This window comes from Apium graveolens, chromosome 6, assembly GCF_009905375.1.
Source record: "Apium graveolens cultivar Ventura chromosome 6, ASM990537v1, whole genome shotgun sequence".
Lineage (NCBI taxonomy): Eukaryota > Viridiplantae > Streptophyta > Magnoliopsida > Apiales > Apiaceae > Apium > Apium graveolens.
Genome location: NC_133652.1, coordinates 64,637,910 through 64,660,794, shown reverse-complemented (window position 1 = coordinate 64,660,794; position 22,885 = coordinate 64,637,910). Strand labels below are relative to the sequence as shown.

At 34.4% G+C, this 22,885-nt stretch overlaps 3 protein-coding genes across 3 annotated transcripts; 1 reads left to right on the top strand and 2 right to left on the bottom strand.

Annotated features, from left to right (window-relative positions):
- Positions 1 to 8,056: 8,056 nt before the first annotated feature.
- Positions 8,057 to 10,869, bottom strand: LOC141667612 (ATP synthase subunit epsilon, mitochondrial). Its single transcript, XM_074474167.1, has 2 exons — positions 10,595 to 10,869; positions 8,057 to 8,315 (listed from the first exon to the last, which is right to left on the bottom strand). The coding sequence occupies exons 1-2, from the start codon at positions 10,776 to 10,778 to the stop codon at positions 8,287 to 8,289; spliced, it is 213 nt and encodes a 70-aa protein (XP_074330268.1). The 5' UTR covers positions 10,779 to 10,869; the 3' UTR covers positions 8,057 to 8,286.
- A 1,356-nt stretch (positions 10,870 to 12,225) lies between these two features.
- Positions 12,226 to 19,009, top strand: LOC141666749 (glutamyl-tRNA reductase-binding protein, chloroplastic). The gene is made up of 5 exons (XM_074472922.1): positions 12,226 to 12,815; positions 12,901 to 12,981; positions 15,989 to 16,093; positions 16,292 to 16,441; positions 18,360 to 19,009. The coding sequence occupies exons 1-5, from the start codon at positions 12,384 to 12,386 to the stop codon at positions 18,597 to 18,599; spliced, it is 1,008 nt and encodes a 335-aa protein (XP_074329023.1). The 5' UTR covers positions 12,226 to 12,383; the 3' UTR covers positions 18,600 to 19,009.
- Positions 19,010 to 19,833: 824 nt separating this feature from the next.
- LOC141667921 (uncharacterized) lies at positions 19,834 to 22,357 on the bottom strand. The gene is made up of 2 exons (XM_074474564.1): positions 21,974 to 22,357; positions 19,834 to 20,077 (listed from the first exon to the last, which is right to left on the bottom strand). The coding sequence occupies exon 1, from the start codon at positions 22,254 to 22,256 to the stop codon at positions 21,987 to 21,989; it is 270 nt and encodes an 89-aa protein (XP_074330665.1). The 5' UTR covers positions 22,257 to 22,357; the 3' UTR covers positions 19,834 to 20,077; positions 21,974 to 21,986.
- Between the last annotated feature and the right edge of the window lie 528 nt (positions 22,358 to 22,885).

Here is a 22,885-nt window from a genome sequence, read left to right as displayed (position 1 = left end):
CTAGTTGTTGATCTGTTGGAACAAAATGCAATTCCACTGTACCTTCATCCACATGTTCTCTTATGAAGTGGTACTTAATGCTGATGTGCTTTGTCATTGAGTGTTTAATTGGATTACCTGTCATAGCAATATCACTTTGATTATCACATTAAATAGGGATTTTAAAATATGTTAACCCATAATCCAGTAACTGAATCTTCATCCAAAGAATCCGTGCACAATAGCTTCCTGCAGTAATGTACTCTGCTTCTGCAGTTGATGTGGAAATTGACTTTTGTTTCTTGCTAAACCAAGAAACCAATCTGCCTCCAAGAAATTGGCAGCTTCCACTTGTGCTTTTCCTGTCAATTTTGCAACCTGCAAAATCTGCATCTGAGTAACCTATTAGTTTAAAATCTGATTCTCTGGGATACCACAATCCCAGATCAGCTGTTCCTTTAAGATACTTGAAAATTCTTTTCACAACTGTTAAGTGAGGTTCTCTTGAATCTGCTTGAAATCTTGCACAAAGACCGTAAGCATACATGATATCAGGTCTACTAGCAGTTAGATAGAGTACCGAGCCAATCATACCTCTGTAATCAGTAATATCTACTGATTTACCAGTATCCTTATCCAGTTTTGTTGCAGTGGCCATGGGAGTGGATGCACTTGAACAATCTTGCATTCCAAATTTCTTCAGCAAATTTCTGGTGTACTTGGTTTGATAAATAAAAGTGCCTTCTTCATTCTGCTTGACTTGAAGGCCCAGAAAATAGCTAAGTTCCCCCATCATACTCATTTGATATCTTGACTGCATCAGTTTGGAAAACTGCTTGCAAAGTCTGTCATTTGTAGAACCAAAGATGATATCATCAACATATATCTGAACCAGAAGTAAGTCCTTTCCATGGTTGAGGTAGAACAATGTTTTGTCTATAGTTCCTCTGTTAAAACCACTTTCCAGAAGAAACTGAGCTAAAGTCTCATACCATGCTCTTGGAGCTTGCTTAAGGCCATAAAGTGCTTTATCAAGCCTGTAGACATGATTAGGATATTTGGGATCTACAAAGCCTGGAGGTTGTTCAACATATACTTTCTCCTCCAATTCTCCATTGAGAAAAGCACTTTTCACATCCATTTGAAAGACAGTAAACTTTTTGTGAGCAGTATAAGCCAAAAATATCCTTATGGCTTCCAATCTAGCAACTAGTGCAAATGTTTCATCATAATCAATTCCCTCCTGTTGAGAATATCCTTTTGCAACTAACCTTGCCTTATTCCTTGTAATTATGCCATCACTATCAGTTTTGTTTCTGAATACCCACTTTGTACCAACAACAGATCTATTTTTTGGTCTTGGCACTAGGGTCCAGACTTTGTTTCTTTCAAATTCATTTAACTCTTCCTGTATTGCTTGCACCCAATCAGAATCTTGAAGACTTCTTCCACTTTCTTTGGTTCAGTCTGAGAAAGAAAAGAATTGTAAAGACATTCACTTGAAGTAGCTGTTCTAGTTCTGACACCTGCATCAGGATTTCCAATTATTAAGTCAGGTGTATGTTATTTAGTCCACTTCCTTGCAGATGGAAGGTTTTCTCTAGAATTGGATGCTCCCCCATGATCCATGCTATCTTCATCAACATTTTTTGATGCTCCCCCTGAAACTATGCTCTCTGAGTTGGATTCTTCAGAATTTAAGTTTTCAGTATTATGAGAACTTGGCTTATCAGAACTTGACGAATCAGAACTTGAAGAGCCAGATGTATGTTCTGATGCTTCTTGAGATGTGGTTGTATCTTGAGTATGCTCCCCCTGCATAGGTGCATCATTCTAGTCACCACAGTTTCAATAACATCAGAATTTAATCCATCAGAGTTTGCTGTATCAGGATTTAGACTGTCAGGATTTTCAGTATCAGAATTTAAGTCTTCATTTTCAAATCTCAGCTGATCATGATCATTGAAATCTTCAAGTCCAGTAATCTTCTTATCATCAAAAGAGACATTGATAGATTCCATGACCACTCTTGTTCTCAAGTTATAGACTCTGAAGGCTTTTGTGGAAAGTGGATATCCAACAAAGATTCCTTCATCAGCTTTTAGATCAAATTTGGATAGCTGTTCAGGGTGAGTCTTAAGAAAAAAACATTTGCATCCAAATACATGAAAATACTTCAGATTTGGCTTCTTTTTCTTCACCATCTCATATGGTGTCTTTCCTTGCTTGTTAATGAGTATTGCATTCTGAGTAAAACAAGCAGTCTGCACAGCTTCAGCCCAGAAATAGGTTAGAAGCTTTGCTTCATCAAGAATTGTACGTGCAACTTCAATGAGAGTTCTATTCTTTCTTTCAACAACTCCATTTTGATGTGGAGTTCCAGGAACAAAGAATTCCTGCTTGATTCCATGGTCTTTGCGGAACTCTTCCATTATCAAATTCTTGAACTCAGTACCATTATCACTTCTTATTATCTTCACTGAATCTTTGACCAATTTATCCAGTTGCTTGACATGATCAATTAAGAGAGATGCAGTTTCACTTTTGTGTGCAAGAAATACACCCATGTGTATCTGTTGAACTCATCCACTATGACCATAGCATATTTCTTCTTTGCAATAGACATGACATTTACCGGACCAAATAGATCAACATGTAGTAGGTGATAAGGCTCAAGAATTGATGATTCAGTCTTGCTCTGAAATAAGGATTTCCTTTGTTTAGCCTTCTGACAAGAATCACAAAGGCCATCAGGAGCAAATACTGACTTTGGCAGTCCTCTCACAAGATCTTTCTTGACTAGTTCATTTATATTGTTAAAATTTAAATGAGAGAGTTTCTTGTGCCAATTCCAGCTTTTTTCAATTGATGCTCTACTCATCAGACAGATTGCAGAACCATCAGTACTTGTTAAAAGCTTGGCTTCATAGATGTTACCATGCCTGTATCCTTTCAGAACAGCTTTGCCTGTAGATTTACTAATAACTTCACAGTGTTCTTCAAAGAAATCCACATGATAACCTCTGTCACAGATTTGACTAACACTCAGCAGATTGTGTTTAAGTCCTGATACTAGAGCTGCTTCATTAATGATGACATTCCCAAGATATTGCCATATCCCAATGTTTTTCCAATGTTGTCATCTCCATAAGAAACATTTGGGCCAGCCTTCTCCACAAAGTCTGATAGCAGGGCTTTATTTCCAGTCATATGTCCTGAACATCCACTGTCTAGAACTAGGATGTTTTTCCTGTTGCCCTACAATCACAAAGACCACTAATGATTAGTTTTAAGGACTCAGACTTGCTTGGATCCTTTGGCCTTATTAAGTTTGTTAACATTTGCAGCGGATTTAGCATCAGAGTTTATGTTAACATTTTTCTTATCAGAATTTACACTATCAGACTTTGAATCAGAACTTACACTAGAAGGAACAATGGTAACTTTCTTTAAGGAAGGTTTTATTTGATAATAATCATAGTACAAACTATGATATTCCTTACAAGTATAAATGGAATGCCATAAACTACCACAATGAAAATAAGGATTTTGTGGCTTATATCTAACAGACTGACTCTTAACTCCTGAATTTGAAGGTAAGGAGTTTATGTTCTTATTCTTCCTGCAAAAAGAAGCCAGATGGTTAGAACTTCCACAGTTATGACATGTTTTTCTAGGAGCATCAGGAACAGGCTTATAATCATTGCTTTTATTCACACCTTCCTTTCCATTCCCATTTTTCCTAGGTGATTTTACCTTGTTTGCATTCTTAACTTCTTTCAGCTTATGCTTAAGCTGCTTCTTTGTTCTTCAGTTGTCTTTTCCTGTTTTAGTTTGTCAGAAGTTAATTCCTCTTCAACTTCTGATTTTTCATTATCAGACTTTACAGCTACAAACTTAACAGGCTTTAACTTATATTTTTGATTAACAACTATAGGCTTAATTTCTACAGTTCCTTTATCATTCTTATCATCTCCATAACCTAAGCCCTCTTTTCAGTTTTCACTACATAACAAATTCTGAGTTGTTTTGCCAGAGTTAGTCCAAGTCCTGATAATCTCTCTTTCCTTTTCTAACTCAGTTTTTAGAGATTCATTCATTTTAAGTAATTCATCCCTAACATAGAAAGCATCATCTCTATCTTTCTGAGTTTGATGGAACATGACTAACTCTTTTTCTAAATAATCATTCCTCTTTTTACAAGTAAGATTTTCAGAAGTTAATCTTTCACATGTTAAAGTTTGATCTCTATAGATAATGAACATGGTTTTAAGATATCTTCTCAACTCATTAATATCATCAGTATGAAAGGCATAAGTAGTTTGAGGTACCTTTAACTCAGCAGCTTCAGAACTTCTTTCAGCACTTGCCATATCAGCATTTGCCATCAAGGCATAATTCTCCTCACTTTCAGAATCTGAGGTGTATGTCCAGCTTTTGTTCTTTGTGACAAGAGCCTTGCCTTTGCCACTCTTCACTTTCTTGCAATCAGGAGATATGTGGCCTTTCTCACCACAGTTATAGCATTTGACATTTGTATAATCTCCTCTGTCAGACTTTCCTCCTTTGCCCTCAGATTTTCTGAAATTCTTCTTATCAGAACTTGCACCTTTCCTGGAAAATTTCTTTCCCTTCCTGAACTTCCTGTATGCAATCTTTGTGATTCCTTTCACCATAAGGGCACACAGCTTCATCATCTCTTCATCAGCATCCGTCTCAGGCAAGCTTTCAGATTCTGAGTCATCATCACTATCAGAACTTGATGACTCAGTATCAGACTTTGTGAAGAGCGCTTTACCCTTGCCTTTCCTTGAGGTGGGTGCCTTGGGAGATTCTTCTTCAGCCTTAAGAGCAACTGTCCTTAACTTTCCTCCTTTCCTCTTGCTTTTTTGTTCCATCTCAAGTTCATGAGTCTTGAGCATCCTATAAATTTCATCAAGAGTTGTTTCATCAAGATTATAGTTGTCTTTTATTGTTGTTGCCTTCAAATCCCAGCTTTCAGGAAGAGCCAACAGGAATTTATGGTTTGAATCTTCAAGATCATACTCCTTATCAACCAGTGACAAATCATTCAAGAGTTTGACCAATCTATCATATAAATCAGTTAATGACTCATTAGCCTTTGAGTCAAAGTGTTCATACTCTTGAGTGAGTATTGTCTTCCTGTTCTTCTTAATCGTATCAGTTCCCTGACATCTTGTTTCCAAGGCATCCCATATCTCCTTTGCAGTCTTGCAGTTTATTACCCTGTTTGACATTACATTATCAATGGTACTATGCAGTAAGTGTCGTACCTTAGCATCCTTAGCAATTGATGCGATATCTTCAGCAGTGTAGTCACTCTTCTCCTTTGGTACTGACTTTGTTGCTTCACCTGCAACTGCAACAGCGAGCTTGGTTGGTTTGTGAGGCCCTTCCTTGATTCTGTCAAGATATTTTGGATCTGTAGCTTCCAGAAACATAGTCATCCTCACCTTCCATATGGGATATTCAGATGGTCTCAATATGGGAACTCTAATAGCCTCATATCGGCTATGGATTTGTGTCTTTGGTGGTTCTTCAGTTTTGGTGGGCTTAGTTGGAGTTTCTACTTCAGACATGATTGTTTTTGGATCTTAAACTGTTTGTGTGTTAACAGATAGGCTCTGATACCACTTGTTAGGTCACACACGCTGTAGAGGGGGTGAATACAGTGTATATCACAATCAAATCGAACTCTAATAACTCAAGTAACAGAAAATAAACTTTATTCACAACAATAAACTCTGTTACAGTATGGAACTGTCCTCTCTCAGTGATGAACAAATATCACGAGAGCTGCTAGGGTTACAATAAATAATCTTCTCGATAATGATAACACTTATAGTGTAAACCCTATGTCTGTGTTTATATACTACACAGTTACAAGATAATCGCTAATTGATATGAAATATAATTCTGCTTCCTAAAATATATCAATCAGATATCTTTTCTTCCAAGTATTCCATTCTTCACGAAATTCCTTCTTCATGTATATTTCTTCTTACGTTTGTTTAGATCTTCTCTTCCTTTAATCAGCTGCCTTCCTTATCTGAATATTTCCTTTAAGTCCTGATATTATCTTCTGATAAATATCTCCTGAACCTTAAGTACTGATGACTTAAGTTCTGACTTTAGTATAAGTGCTGATTTCAGTTAAGTACTGATTTGTCCAGTTTAAGTAAGATCTGAAAACTAAACATAAATCATATTAGACATGACATTATCAAATATATCTAACATACCTCAGAACACATGTATGTTATTTTGAACATTTATTTATTGTTATTAATAGTAAAACTAATGTTTTTAAATTATAAGTCAAAATTTCAAAAAAGAAATATTTTTACGAAGGTAAAAATAAAACTCGAATAACTCGTTAACTCGAAAATATGTTAAAAATTCGATAAACTCGTAGGCTCGATAAACTCGATAAGGACTCGATAACTCGAAAATATGTGAAAAAACTCGATAAACTCGAAAACTCGTTAAAAAACTCGTTAAATTCGAAAACTCGCGAACTGCTCGAACTCGGCTCGTGTATTACCCGAGCCGAGCTCGAACACACAATTCAGGCTCGATTATTTTCAGACTCGACTCGACTCGATAAAAAAATGCTCGAACTCGACTGTAAAAAACTCGAACTCGACTCGACTCGGCTCGAATTACAACCATATCTGGTTCTAAAGTCTCTGTCAAGTAATCTATTTTTATGATTTATCTTTATCCCCCGTCTGGGATACTTGTGAAATTTTGGATTTGAAATGAAATCAATCAATATTTTCAAACGCTACCTTAAGTTATTCTATAAAATAAACATTCGGTGAACTTCTTTATTGTTTAAGTTATACAGTAACATTTTAGTGGTACAATGACTAATTCAATTGAACATATCCGTTTGGAGAATCCTAAAATAAGTAACTTATGGCTTAAATCGAATAAATGTCAGATAAGTGATAAGTTGATAAATGCTTACAAGTTATATAAGTGTTTGGATAATTTAATTTATAAGTCAGATTTTTTTTTAATTAAACTAAATTAAATAATTTTTTAATATAATTATCTTAATTCTTATATTTTAAGTTAGATTAACATTAAAAATATATATTTTAAAACTAAAATTGATAAAAAACGAAAAATCAAAAATAAGTTGAGAGGAAGTAAGTCGTTGCTAACATTAAACTTATCAGTTTATAAGTTTATAAGTTGTAAATTTAACTTATAATTTGGGTCGACAAATACTCGTCAATAAGCTGTTGCGGACTTATAAGGCAATAAGGAGGGCTTATAAGATTTGCGAAACAAGCACTTTGGCCGGAAACCTGAATATGTGTGTTTTGGCACGGGGTTTCTTGGACTTGTGTTAGCAGAACATAGTAGACTAACTATTGATCTTTCGGTTTGTAATTGATGCCAGTGAGCAGTCTTCAAGATTATTGCAAGTATATAGTAGAATGTGTTTTAGTTGTGTTGGGGAAGTGTAGTTCAAATCTATTTGTTTCAACTTTCAACTTAAGTGGTTACTAAAATTAGAATGGCTTGTCGGTCAGTGGACTGTGGAGTGCTAGCTAGCTGGGACTGGGACATGGACTTGGACTAATATTATGGATCGGAGTACAGAACTAGTGAACTGGTCTGGTTTTGAGACTTTTGCAAGGTCTCGTTTCTTTTAAAAAAAAAGAATACATTGGCAAAGGTCTCTGAGTCAGATTTTTGGCAAAGGTCTATGAATCAGATTTTCGCTCATTTACGTTGAACTGCAACATTGTATCAGACTACTATATGTTAGGCTTAGAAATGAAAAATGAAATGATTTTCGTTCATTTACAATTACGTCGAATTGTAACATTGTAGCACACTCCCATTCCCATGTGTTAAGGCTAATGAATGAAAAATGAGACAAGGCTAAAAAAACTGAGGTGGTCCAGTTGCATTCATCAACTAATAGGAGTATTTCCTACAGTCCAAATTCTGACATCGTGTAAGAAGTCTGGATATTTGAAATTTGCAAGCAAAATATAAAAAAATTGATAATTTGACAGGGAAATAAAAAGAAAAATAAAAAGAACTTCCAAATCCGAATTATGCCCTAAATGGTTTTTTTATCAGCCAAAAATTTAAAGCAGCAGTACTGTTTAAAGCTAACCAGTAACCACATAGACATGTATTGTCTAGAAGTACAAATTTTATTACAAAGATATCAAATCCAGTCAAACAAGGAGCATATAAATGACTTGCGAAAGGGCCAGAGGAGAAAACAAATTGAAGTCTCCTGAGCAACCTCTAGCCTCATGCCTCAGGGTCATCAGAGCGTACAGCTGCCAAAAACATCGGATCAAAGCATTATATTAGCGGAAATATATATGCGCAGGACGCATGGAGGCACTTTTGTCTTGAGGAATGCACACCAGTAAAAAGTGAAGAGATGATGCAGAAAAATATTCGAATAAACAGACATTTAACCAAAATAGAAGGGACAAAACTTTAGGCGCTAAAAAAAATCAGATCAAAGCATCATATTGGTGGAAATATTTATGTGCAGGGCCAATGGAAGCACACCCTAAACAGTAAAAAGTAGAGAGATGATGCAGTAAAATATTCGAATAAACAGGCATTTAACCAAAATAAAAGGGACAAAAGTTTAGGCGCTCAACTCCTAATCTTGCGCATGCGACCACAAACTCACACAGGAGTAGCAAATATTGTCTCATTATATGTATTAGCTTGCTAACCAAAATCCAAAAAATGAAAATGTACGATTTAGCATTATGTAGATAAAACCTCCAAACGTATGGTCCTGCTAAATTTAAACACGTCTTCAAGGGAAAAAACAAATACATCACAGGCTACAAAGTTCAAAAGTCAATGAGTAGAAATTCAATTCAATTTGGAGGTCAACATCTAGGCACAAAACCATAGTCACCCTTCCATATTTTTGTGTGCATTAGCTCCACCAAAGGATTTTTTAACATAGTTTGCTTCGTTCTTGTTGTTTAACTATGTATCAAAAAGAGAGTACAAACATTGACTGACATCACACCAAAACTTACCAATCATGTTAGACTTGTTTAATTAGACCCCAAAAAAACCAACTTAATGTAGAACTATAAGCTAATTACTTTACCCACTAACCACTGCAGATAGAAAAGAGTACAATTAAAGGACACACTTCTTTCTACAAGTTTAACAACAATGAATCCTATACTGCTCCTGTATAATTACAGTGCGGCTAGACACTGGAATAGTTCATCCTTCGCCAATTAATCACAGTACTCACTGATTTATATTTTCAGCAAAACTGAACTCAGCAAGTATGAATACATAAATTCACGTGATGGTCAATATATAGGTTGAATGATCCAATTCCCATTAGTTTGCTTTCCTGACACTACTAGCAACAAGAAGAAACCAAATTTGATACAATAGAACCTCAACAAATTTATAACTTTAAAAAGTTAACACTTTCTTCCGGTTATAATGTAACAAAGACAGTGTCATTCTAACCCGTTGAATTAATAAAATTCTTCAGATGCTATAATTAGTTTATAGAGGTTTTTCTGTACCCAGGTTTGATATCTGATCAGTTAACAATTTTGGTGCCGCACATCATATAAAGAGCAAATTGTGCTAGGTAACAGGTTAACATAGGCTATATCTGTTTTCAGATTGGGGATAAATGTACATGTAGAATACTATAAATTACTAGAAAGAGCATATTATATAACTTAAACTGAAATCTATTCTAACATCATAGACAGTAAAAATAGCAGGAAAATGACACTTAAAACCACTTGTTTGACCTAAATATGACCTTTTATTGGAATTTCTTTGAGCCTGCATATTCATTTATATCAAAAATTTAGTAAGTTTGTGAAACAACACCAAACTTACACAATTCCAATAACCACCCAAAACTGTCACGGCCAAAATCAAGGTTTACATTATCAACAACCAGAAGCATATGATAAATTGAAATTCTATAATTTATTTGTGCACGGACAGAGTTACCTGAAGCTATAAGCATAGTGCCCATTCTATCTTTTAACCACACTAAAAATTATTCCCCTCTTAAATCTTATGCTTTAGTTTTTTAAAATGATTTTTCTATTCTTCGAATTAATATATGTAAACTTCTAGACCCCTGTGTTCAAATAGTGTCTTCATTTCCAGGAGTTGAAGGAGCATACATGACATCTGTTTTAGCATTACAACCAGACCTTATCATCAATGCAGGTACGGCAGGTGGCTTTAAGGTAAGGTTATTTTTCTCGGCCTCCAATATTTCCGGTTTGTCTCCCACTGTTTCCTTCTAATATTATATTTCCTACATACATACTTTGTTATGACTTGTGACTCTTGCTATGCAAACCTAAAATTGACACTAGATCTAAACATTCCAAATAATTACCTGAAACAGTCATCCCTAAAATAAAGTTTTACATAATCAACAACCGGAAACAAAAGAATATAATGAAAATAATAGGAAGGTCAATGCAGATCTTAATAATCGTGAAACCCCTAAATATAATAAAAAAATAATTAGGGGGATACAGAAATGTAATAAAAATTGAGAAAAAAGGGAAGATATAGATCTTACTGGGCTTTTGAGGCTTGCCATCGACCCATTTGGAGACGGAGAAATGAACCTTCTCGCGAGCAATAGATTCAGTCCTGTGAGGCTCTTTAAGACAGTTCCTGACCATGCTAGCACATATGTTTGAGTAGCTTATGTATGTCATCCCTGCTGCTCTCCAGAACGGTACGGCTGCTCCGCTCGACATCCCCTTTTTCCGATCAATTCAACTCAACTCTCTCCGTCTATTTGTGTGTGTGTGCAACTCTGTGTGTCTCGGTTAAGCCTAATAATAAAGACCCGGTTTACAACTTATATGCAGTGTGTTGTTGATCTGGATTGGACTGGGCCTCACTCTACCTGCGGCCCAAAATGAAATTACTACCCACGAGGAGCTTTCCAGCGTTATAATCTGGTCGATGATGAAATATTTCGTATATTAACTTACCTTTTTTTTTGGTCGTATTGTCGTATATAGTGTTGTAATAAAATTACCAAGATAAAAATTTAGAAAATTCAGAAGAAACATCAAATACGGAAGAAAAATCAAATACATTTTAACATTTTTTTAATTAAAATTTTATTTTATTTTAAAGATTTATTTGTAATATATTGATTAAGAATACTTTATAGCAATTAATCAGAAATCGAAGCAGTCACGTGTATTATAAATAATTAATCGGAGATTAATCGATAAAATTAGACATTTTTAGAACTCTAATTACATAGGAATATTCAAAGAAGTTCACAGCACAATATACATACATTTGTTTAAAATATAGATTTATATAAAATAACTCTAATTTATTATTTCTTAAATCATTTGTTTTTCACAATAAAATCATTTCAGGTGTATTAAAGATATCACAAGTATTGATTTATAACCCGTACGATATGTATCGACTTTTTAATATATTTTTTATCTTATTATTTATATTTTAATATATAAAAATTTATATTTAGCTGAAGTATGGGTTTAGTTTCAATAATTTTATAAAAAAAATTAGTTAGATATTTTTTTTATATTACCTAATTCTTAAATTTAAAAAAAAACAATTCATACATTTATGTTTAAATTAATATTGCTATTTGTGTTCTTTATTATAAATTATAAACAGGTTTTTTATTATACAATTGTCCTTATTGCGCATGAGTCTGGTTGGATGGGTTAAAAATGTTTTTATAACCCGACCCAACTACATCGATTTGTAAATTTTCAACTCTTACTTCCTACCAGTTGTACATTGATTTGGTTTGGCTCGATTTGAATGGATTAAATGATTTTATAAAAAAAAGTTTCAATATTATAAATTATCGTTAATTTTGAAATTATAAATAAACTAAAATGTGTATAACTTATAATTATAATTCTTATGTTTAAATTTAATTAATATTATATTTTAGTACTGTATATTATATCGTAAATTATAACATATTAGAAGTGAAAAAAAAGATACATAACTCATTTAATATTAGTAGTCAAAGAAAAATATATAAGAAAATGTATAGGTACATATCAAACTTAATAAATAAATAAAATTAAGAGTGAGATATTAATAAATCGTTTATATTTATATTGAGTACGAAACAAAATATTTATTATTCGATTTATATTGGGTCACTTGGCGTTAAAAAAAGGTTGAGTTTTATCGGATTGGTTGGTACAGTCGACCCATGTGCAGCCCCGGTACGGGGCCTGCTTAACGGGAAATTCACATCCCAATCCAATCAATCATCATCTTCTATTTGGAAAGTCAGGGCAAGCACCAAGGCTGAGCATCCATAACAAAACAGAGATTATAAATAGAAGAAGATGAATCTGCAAGCCAGTTGTATAATCTCCGATTACTCCATACATTCATCAATCTTCCCCATAACTATAAAAACAACCAATCATTCTCTATCAACTATCCAATTCCACCATAAATCATCATCACAAATTAATTCACACACCACAGCTCTCAATCACCGCCATCGTTCATTTCCTATTTTCTCTTCAGTAGCTTCTACTTCACCTCCAGCAGCAACTCAAACTCTAACAACCAACACCAAACCAAGTCCAGCTGAAGTTTCCAGAACTATTATGGAATTATCTTCTGTTGCCACTCTTTCTACTTTGACTCCTGATGGTTTCCCTCTCGGTATCGGGGTTCGATTCGCTGTCGAGCCTGAACAAGGCACTCCCATTCTCTGTTTCAACCCCTCTTTTTTCCCTGCTCACTCTAATTCTAGTCTCCATGTGCAGGTATATCATAATTCTATGGGTTGTACATGTTTAATTTTGTTTTTCAATTATGAAATGAGTAACTTTAGTACTGTTTCGAATTTAGTTGGAGCAATGTGGATTGAGGACTCCCCAGTGTACCATTCAAGGCTGCCTTGCCAAACCCCAAGATGCATCTATGCTTAAGGTCTTTCTTTCCTTATACCCGTATCGTATTCCCTTTCTTTTATTTCCCCCATTTCCATTCAAGTTACTCAGTACAAAACTAATTAATTGTTTAAAGTACTACCACAATGTATTAACTGAACCCAAATACCAGAATTTGGAAACGAGTGCCTGAATGTGCCCTTATCAACTGAAAGGAAATTTGGAAATAAGTGCCTGAATGTGCCCTTATCAACTGAAAAGATGCATCACACATTTTCATCCTTTACTGTGTATTTGGAATATGTATATCTTCCTTACATTATTGCCTGCCCATTAAAGCTTCAATAATGTAGACATCTTAGATATGCGCATAGTCACTTAAATGACTTGATACACATTTTAGAAATGCACATCTCAGCGTGGTAAAAAGGACTGGCTGTTTAAACTATGGTATTTTGGTAGAGCTTTCGTGAAATTGCGGTAGAATGGGCCAAACACCCTTACTTGTTTGTACCAACTTCAATTAAGAATAAATGAGTTTTGTTATTCATAAACCCAAAGTTTAACAGCAGTGCCAACATGATTATATCAGCAAGCTTTTATTTTTAATAAACAAGTACAACTTGATTAAACTCTTTCTAGCGAGTTTCCCAGAATGTGGGAAGAAGGATTAGAGATTAGAATTTTTTGACTGAAATGAAGTCATTGCCATATTCACATAGGTGGGATGAAGCAATAAGAGGGGAGCCACTGTGATTGTTCAGCCTGCATCAACATTATATTTTTCAATCTTTCGAAATTAAATTATAGGTGAGATGGAATTCCCCAAATCAGCGGTCAACCCAAATATGCAGATATTTTTGTACTCAAACAATAATATGGCGTCTGAACTAAACCAAACATACCCAATATGTTGGAAGCAGGGTCTAGGTCTTTGGCACCCTGGTCCGTGGGAAAAATCTTAAAAAGTAATTGCTGGTACTTACTACTGTTGTTGATGCGTGAATTTCTCCTAAATCCGGAGCATGATCTTTTCAAAATACATTGAACATCCACTTTGCATAATTTCTAGAATAAACTTTACCCCTGTGCACAAGACCCCCTCCCTCAAATATACCTCCTTAAGAGGTGAATAATGATTTGGTTTTCCCATTTGAGCTACTATGTCAATTCTCTAAATTTCTGCTGTTCAAATGTTAATGCTTGATTTTTAGGACCTGTTGCACTACAAAAGTATCAAAACAGAAGTACATAACTCTAGCACAAAAGTGACACATTTTCTTGTTTTGGCTAGTGAAAAACTATTTCCCTTTCTTAGTATCTTAGTGAGTGGCCATAACAGCAGATAGTCTCTTAGTACAAGAGTGGGCTACAGTCCAGACCCTGAAAGAAGTTTGCATATACTTTATTTTTCTTATGAGTTTTGACAGGTGTTAGTGCTAATATGGAGTAATGTATTATGTAATCTAGATAATATGTATACATATTTTAAGTAGTTTAAAAACATGCCGGCAACTTCAAATTTTCCCCTTGCTGAAATGGCTTGGCTTTAAAAACGTACATTATGACTCGAATATATTAAAAAAATATTCATGTATTATATTTATAACATGCCATTAAGTTTCGAAGTTATATTGTAGTAGTACATTCTTTGTATAACTTCCTTTTTTGCAAGGTTAATCACATATATATGTTTATATTTTGTTATTTATTGTATTTATAGATTATATTTCATTTTTCCAAATTTACAAATTACAATCATTTCTTTTTTGTGTTCGTGTTATTCTTTGTAATGTTGTATTCACTTTATTTTTTCTTCTTCTAGGTTTTATTTATTTATTGCATTCATTACATGATAATTTCTTCTAGTTCATATTTTTTTTGTGGTAGTTTTATTGTGCTTAAATTATCGTTTTCCAGTTAAAATTTTGTTATGACTTCTATGCTAAACAAAACAACTTTTTTCTGATTGCCTGAGGATGGACTTTGGGTCCCTCCTGTACCAAAATCCTGAATCTTGGCTCCCAGCTCTGCCTCTGCTCACAGTTGCTTGTTTTGACCTTTTAGAACGGTGCTTCAGCTACAGGACTTCACTAGAAAAAACACTTTTTAAGTGGGTCGGTGAGTGGTTATATATCAAAACTTTCTATAATAGGTCAGGTGAAGAATCTTTTTAGTGCCTTCAGTTTTATAGGCTTCCTGTTTAGCGCCTTCAGTTTTATAGGCTTCAAGCCAAGCAGGCTTTGCTCTAATCTTCATATCATCAAAAGAAACTTCTGAATGGAAGATGACCTTCCCCAGATATTCAATCTTCCCTTATGACATGTTAGAACTTACAAGTGGTAGGCAGCAGTAAATATGACACGTTCCTCTATTTTAGAACATGGACCAGACATATTTTGCCGTAGGCCATTATGTCATAGGCTATGCGGACTCAGGCAAGAAGGATCAGGCTCGAGACAGATCCGAGTGTTAAATTTCAAAATTTTGAAGTATCTGCGATAAGGAGACATAGTTTTTAGTTTGGAAACCAGTATGAGAAATTGAGAATACCTCATAATTGTAAATTTAATACACATTTACTCGAACATATGGTGTTTGGTGCTTGTATTCAGGACAACGTATTAGTACTCCAATAGTGAGCCAGAAGCGGTTTAAGATTTTTTTAATTAAAACACACACGTTGTCTTCTCCTTTTTCTAATTCTGTTTATATATTCATTTACCTTTTAGTATTTTAGTTGGTCAAAGTGTCCCATTATTTAATGAGTATTGTGTCCATTGCCGTGTCTTGTCGACATGGGTTCTACGGTCTATGGCTAAACCAAATAGTCAGAGTAACACACTCCAAATTGCATAAGATGCGACTCCACACCATTTTGAATACTATTCTTTTGATGTACAATATACATATTTCTTAATAATTTTTGTACACTTTTTTTGATGTTATGTTATGCTTAAATGGGTGATGATAAGTTATTATGGGCATGATATTGGTTTTTAATGATTATTATATTCATTTGAGTCTTCATTATTTGGTCTACTCAGAAGCTTCGGTCAATATGGAAAAAGAGGTTTAATGAAGATGTGGACGAAGACCTCATACATATTGTTTCTGTGGAACGCATACTTCAAACAGAAGATTTTATGGAGGTGTGTTTCATCGTTCGCTATTAGGTTTTTGCAAACTTTCAATCGATAGGTGTTTAATATTGTTCTAAGCTGATAGTGTGTAAAGGTGTTGTAGAGTATGCATCTCTCTGCCTGATCAAAATAGTTAAATCATAAAATGCATACATAACTAGAGCTAACTTGGTCAGTTGCTTAAGCTTATTGTGGAAAATGTTTCAGGATGGTGTATGGTTTGATTCCTTGGACTACAAAATGGCAGTTCCTGACCCACTTCGAGACTCTGCGGAAAGTATTATTCATGAGATCAACACTAATAACATGGAAGATATTCACCGGTTTTGCAACATATATGTTGATCTAAATTTCCCGGTAAGTACGCTATGCTCATACTGTAACACATCGATTAGTCGGTTAAGTTTGAGTAACCTTTACATACACAGGTTTACACCTAGTGTGTACCAAATAATCTTTATAAGTATTTAAATTGATTTAGGAGAACTTGAACATAAGCAAAGATCTGTTGGTGACTACTGTACAATTTGCCGAGAACCAGAAGTAGATAATGAAAGTTTGAATACAAATTATAGAAGATAGATGAAGTGCATCTCACCTTCTTCATCTTCCCAAGTAGCCTCGGCCACCCCACACCCTCCCTATATTTAAAATTTGGTGTGACGCCCTTTAATTCTTTAGAATACTTCTCTGATCCAGTTTCCTGAGAGGTCCCATATTTAAACTGTCTTTGACTGTTACAAGAAGAAGCTGTTGAGAGATTTTAGCTATACTCGTCAATTTTTTAATTTGTAAAATATGTAATATAGGATTTACCCTAGATAATTTTGGTAGAGAAATCTTATAAGCTACAACACTAATCTTTCGTCTAATATGGCTCTCAATATTTTGCCGGAAATTTCGCGTTCTCCCTCGACGCTACACTAACTTCCTATAAGGTTGCATTTCAGAGAAACAAATTTACCACCAAATTATCTCTGTCCTTCCTTTATCAGCATATGGCATCATCACTTTCATCCTTTATTGTGCCTTTTCTAGTGTGTCCCAAATAACACTTCCTTGCCTTGTGCTTATCATAATCAGATTGATCTGTAGTATGTAAGATTTTGTAGTCCTATTCTGGTATTTGTATATTTTCTTAGATGATTGATGAATTATCGTCAAGAGTTTAAGGATTATTGTTACATTAATATGTAGGATATATGCTTGCAATATATTAAAACCATAATTTAAGTTACTTATGTTGCGTATATTATATATGTTTCCATATACATATAGCAAATAAAAATATGTAAAAGAAGAAAATTATTCTTCTTAATAGTCTGAAGTGGAATCAATTTTAATTAGTCACTTCACCTTGGACATGCGAGACGAGGTTAATGCACCTCACTGTGCCTTGTGCCTATGCGTGCCTCATATGATGCTGGATTGTTTGTAAAGTAATTAGACTTGACGCTAGAGGAGTATATAAGCTTAAGTGTAATTTTCTGGTCAATGAATTACTAAGGATTAATTAAGAGTTAATTTCATGAATTAAGAAAGGACATAGGAATATAGGATCAGCACCAGAATGTCCACAACTTCAATGATAAAGCCCGTTTGAGCAATTAATGATTGAAATATATGTGCCTGAAAGTGTAGAAGAAGATCGAAGCTACTCTGAAATGGATATATAATTCTGTATTTTGTAACCTTTATAAATAAGGATATATGAATTTAATTTTTCATAGTGCCAATCCCTTCACCTCATATTAGTCCTTGGAGTGGAATCATCTGTATTATTACTTGTCACTAAAATTTATGGTGCTACTGTAATCAATTTGGAGCTGTCTCTACATATTTAGGGAGATAATGATTGTGCTTCAAAGTTATGCTTCTTTTCAGAAATGCTTTAAGATTTATACCTAAATAGTGTACTTCTTTGGACTATAAAGGAGTATTATTTGAACTTAATTAGCTTATGTACTTTATTATACTATCTTTACAACAGTAAAAAGAACTGTAGTAAAATTTTCTTTTTAGATGTACTTAATATCAATTAATTGAAATATTACAAATGCAGAGAGGCAATTTTCAAAAGTTTTCTTGTAATCCAAAATTGAATAAGGGTGTTGAGGTGAATGATCAGGGAAACAAACAAATAAAATTATGATTGTAGACGGATTAAATCTTAAAAGTGCAGCTGGGTCGTCCGACAACAGTTAGCTGAGTTAATATTTTGATTTGGATGAAGATTCTATATTGAGCCTTTATAATATATTTCTTGTTCTTGCAGGTGTCCGAAGCGAATATGATATGGGTAGATCGGTTAGGTTTTGATGTGCGTCTAACCTCTCCTCAAAACGATGTCTTCGAGGTTCGCATACCTTTCCCTAGGGAAGTCACAGATGAAAAAGGTGCAAAATCATCTTTTAACTGTATGTCCCAACTCGCTTGGGAAATGGAAAAGCACTACCATGCCCAAGATTACAACAAGGTGAATCAACTGAAGAAAGTCACATGCAGAGGCAATTGAGCGTCATTTTCCAAACTTTCTACATGCGGTAGGTGTAAATGTGTTATTAAGTCACATCTATGCCAGTAACCCGAAAGTCGGAAGAAGTTTTTCATCAATGAAATGACTTGCAAAGAAACATGAAGGAAACTGTAGCAGTAAAAGCTGCATTGATTGGACGAGGAAGAGATTTAAAGAATTATCGCGGCCAGCAGACTATTAGTAATACAAGATGATTTTTATGTTAACCTGTGTGGCAGTGTTCTGTTAACCAATATTTCATGTCTGTATGTTGCTATAAATGATTTACACTCCCCCTCTCCTTATTGCAAATTTACATTTTGAGGCGATATGTATATTTAGACCACAGGTTTTTCAGATTGACTTCACTATTGATTGCATCCCAGTAGAATGTCACTGTTTTGCTTATATGGGCATCCTTTCTATAGTTGACTCCACAAACACCATGTGCTTCTTGTGATATCTTGTGGCTGATGATGTTGATATTGCTTATAAATGTTTCTAAGTAACGGCTTCAAAGGGCCAAGTAGATTTTCTTTACAAGATTGTAAGTATACTTTGCCATAACTACACATTTGAAGTTGCAACCAGAGATGTCAAATCTTATCAGCTGTAGTAAGAATTCTATATTTAGCTGACGTGCTAGAAATATTGGCCTTCTAGCTAGCCTACCACTCTGCCCTTTTTCATTCTGCAACTGTATATTCAGACATCTAGTAGTGAACTTGCACCCGAATCTAATTACAAAACTGTTCTCACTTATATGATCCGCTTAACTTTCTCCATGTATGTTTGTGCCCACACATTTACATGCAACATATATTAGCAGCAATAACGAAAATAAGGACGTAAATATCTTCAAGCCTGCAGAAATGCAAAAGCGTAAAAGTAATCTACGGCATAGACTCTAGACAAACCACCAGCAAGCTTTCACTACACTCACTAAACAATGATTTAAAAATAGTAAATTGGTTCCCATATGATCCAATTAATGGCCACACATTTACAATTTTACATGCAAACATTAATTAGAAGCAATAACGGAAACAGGACGTGAATATCTTCAAGCCTGCAGAAATGCAAAAGCACAAAAGCAATATACAGGCATGGACTCTAGACAAACAACCAGCAAGCTTTCACTACACTATAACTAAACAATGCTTTGAAGTAGTAAATTGATTCCCATATGATAGAAGATTCCAGCCAATTAGGACCGAAAGATATTGCGGCATAATTATAAAAAGGTGAACAAGTCTGCTTTCCATTCAAACTATTCGCTTACTAGAACAAAAACATCTTTCGAGAAGGTGAACAACCTTCAAATTTCAAATGTCACAAAATTATTATAAGGCAGAAATGGCCCACAATGTATACGAGTACAGAACAGGATACATGCAAGATAGAAAGAACAAATCTAAAAGGTTTTCAGCATCGTCCTTTTAGCCAAAGCAGCGAACCAAAACCTTATTTTGCTGAAGCTGCAAAATATACAAGGCAAGAAATTAGGTTCAATCAGATTATTTTATCAACATCAATTTAATATGATAACAAGTTGCAGCACATAAATAAGCACAGTTTTGCTTGCTTTTGCGCTAAACCCAGGTAAATTACAGCACCCAATCTGCAACTGTTTTATATAATGTGACACCTAAAACATACAGCAACAAAATTAATTACCCATTTCCTTCTATGGGGTGTCATAGAATTTACTCTCATTAAAATATTACTTCAGTATATAAAGCTGCGCCAACAAAGGCAACCCTCATCTGTGCTGTTCTTGGACATGCTTTACCACATACAGGCTATTGAAATTTGAAATCACTCGTGATATGAAAAGAACTCCTAGAGCTAGATAAATATACTACCATTCTGGTCTTTAAACTATTGGAATCTTAAAATTTTGTCCCTGCACTCATTTGCATCAAAAAGCCATGTAATATATCTCTTAAGGTATCACATTATTTTCCAGTACTTATCATCTCCACTTTTTGCTTGCATTGAGTGAGAGTTAACAACAAAAATATATTTACATGGTCTTTCTTTCCTCTCATTTATTAAGATTTTATAGTACTGTACTTCTATGTAACTCTAGAATAAATGTTTAAATACTCCACAAACCAATGAGCTATACAAACTGTAAAGAAGAGCAAAGGGCGAATAGGAAAAGAAGTTCATGGTTCATGATGACACCCACAATCTCTAAAGTTGCATATAAGGTTTCTCATTATATCAATTCATTCAAAAAGCTGATGATATGCATCAAATAGCATAGTTTAAGATAAATATTTAAGGAAACAATCATAGTGACCCCCATTAGGCCATGGGGAAAAACCGTTTTGTTACATATATGGTCAAGTGACATACTTAAGGGGGGGGGCTTATGAATTTTCATTTGCAGTTCATCCAATATATATACAGCCTACAGGGGATTTTTAGTGCTACAAGTGATAAAGTACGCAAAACTCATGATTGATGGCAGTATTGAAAACAGTAACAGCAATTGTAGACAAGTTGATGTTAGGACAGAAAAAAGGAAAATGCTCAGCTAAGCCTTAAAATTGGAACCGTTATTAAAGAATCTTGTTCTCTTAACAGTTGAGATCAATAAAAAAACATGGACCAATTTCCATTTTATTTTCTTCCCTCTCACATCCACATTCAATTTTGTTAACACATTTTCATTTCATTCCTATCTTATTAGACTTCTTACAACCAAACGAACCATGAATTTAAAAGTGGCTAACTTTGTACTCTACATCAACCAAGCAATTCAAAGCAAGCTTAAACCAACACGAAACACATATCAAATAATCCACAAAATGCAAACAGAAACAAATAATAATGACCAGGTACCCAATACATAACATATATCATTCCTCCTTCCTACTCATTTCCTTCACAAACTCATTGTTAAAGAATATCATTTCTGCATTTTCCCTAATTTAACTCCATTTCTTCCCACCGAACCAACCATCAAGTCAAAGGGGCTAACTTTATCCTACACATCAAACAAGCAATTACAACAGAAAATTAATCCGGTTTTCCTTTTCTTCCCCAATTATACCCTTATCAACTCCGACAATCTACACATCTCAATCCAATCACAAAACACAACCAAAAACAGCACCAGAAACACAAATTAGAAAGAAATGAAACAAATCAAACTTTAACAAACCCGCAATCACAAACACATCAAAAAAATCATGTTTCCTCCCCCAAATTCTACCCTAATCAACTCCTACACTCCACACATCACAATACACTCGCAAAACACAATAAGAAACAGAATCACATCAAATCAATCAAGTTTCCATCACAATCCATATCTCGAAACAAAAACAAAAACCCCAAATAAAAAACCAGTCAATCCATACCTGAATCGAGCAATCAATGGCCGGCTTCCTTGGCGTGCTGCTGATGCTCAAGATGCCTACGCTCCTCGGGAAGAGCAACAAGATAAGAGAAGATCATACCACCAAAACAAACATGATAAACAGGCTCAACAGAACTGGTCATAATGTACTTGGCATGATAAGTGTCCAATCCACGCTTAACAGATCCTTTTAGAGCATCAAGTGTAAACATGGGCTTCATGTGAGCTGGAAGGTCTTTCACTTTCAAACCTTTGATCTCCTTGTAGAAATTCTTCATTGCCATTTTGATTCTTTTTTAAGATCCGAAATACACAACCCCTAACCCTAGACTTTGGCCTTTTTTATCGGGAGGGATGAAAGGTGTACACGCTGTGCAATTGACCAATCATACACCTATACTCCTATATACATTATTATTAACCCTTTGCTTTTTTTTCTTTTTCTGTTATCGTATTTTATTTTATTTTTGTAAAGAAAAGGGCGAATAATTATTTGGGAATTCATCAAAAATATTTATACATTTAATTTTTTTTTTAAATGATAAAAGTTATATACGAGATTGTCGCAACCGTTGCACAAAGTGTTAGAAAACGAAAATTTGAGGACACATGCAATATGTCTTCTTCATGTAATTTTACAAGTGGAGGTTGTTCCTTGCTATAAGGACATAAACTTTCATATTTGGATATAATACATTTTCTTAGTGAAATTCATGTAAAAATAAGAGTAAGAATACTTATTTGTATAAGATTTGTTTCGATTTTAGTTGAGAAGCATATTGTAAAATTTATGCAATGTTCAGGACCTGAGGCTAGAGGTTCAGGGCCTGATGAAGTGCTAAAATAAGTTTCTGCAATGTTCAGGGCCTGAGGTTGGAAGCTAAAATAAGTGCTAAAATACTTATTCATTGAT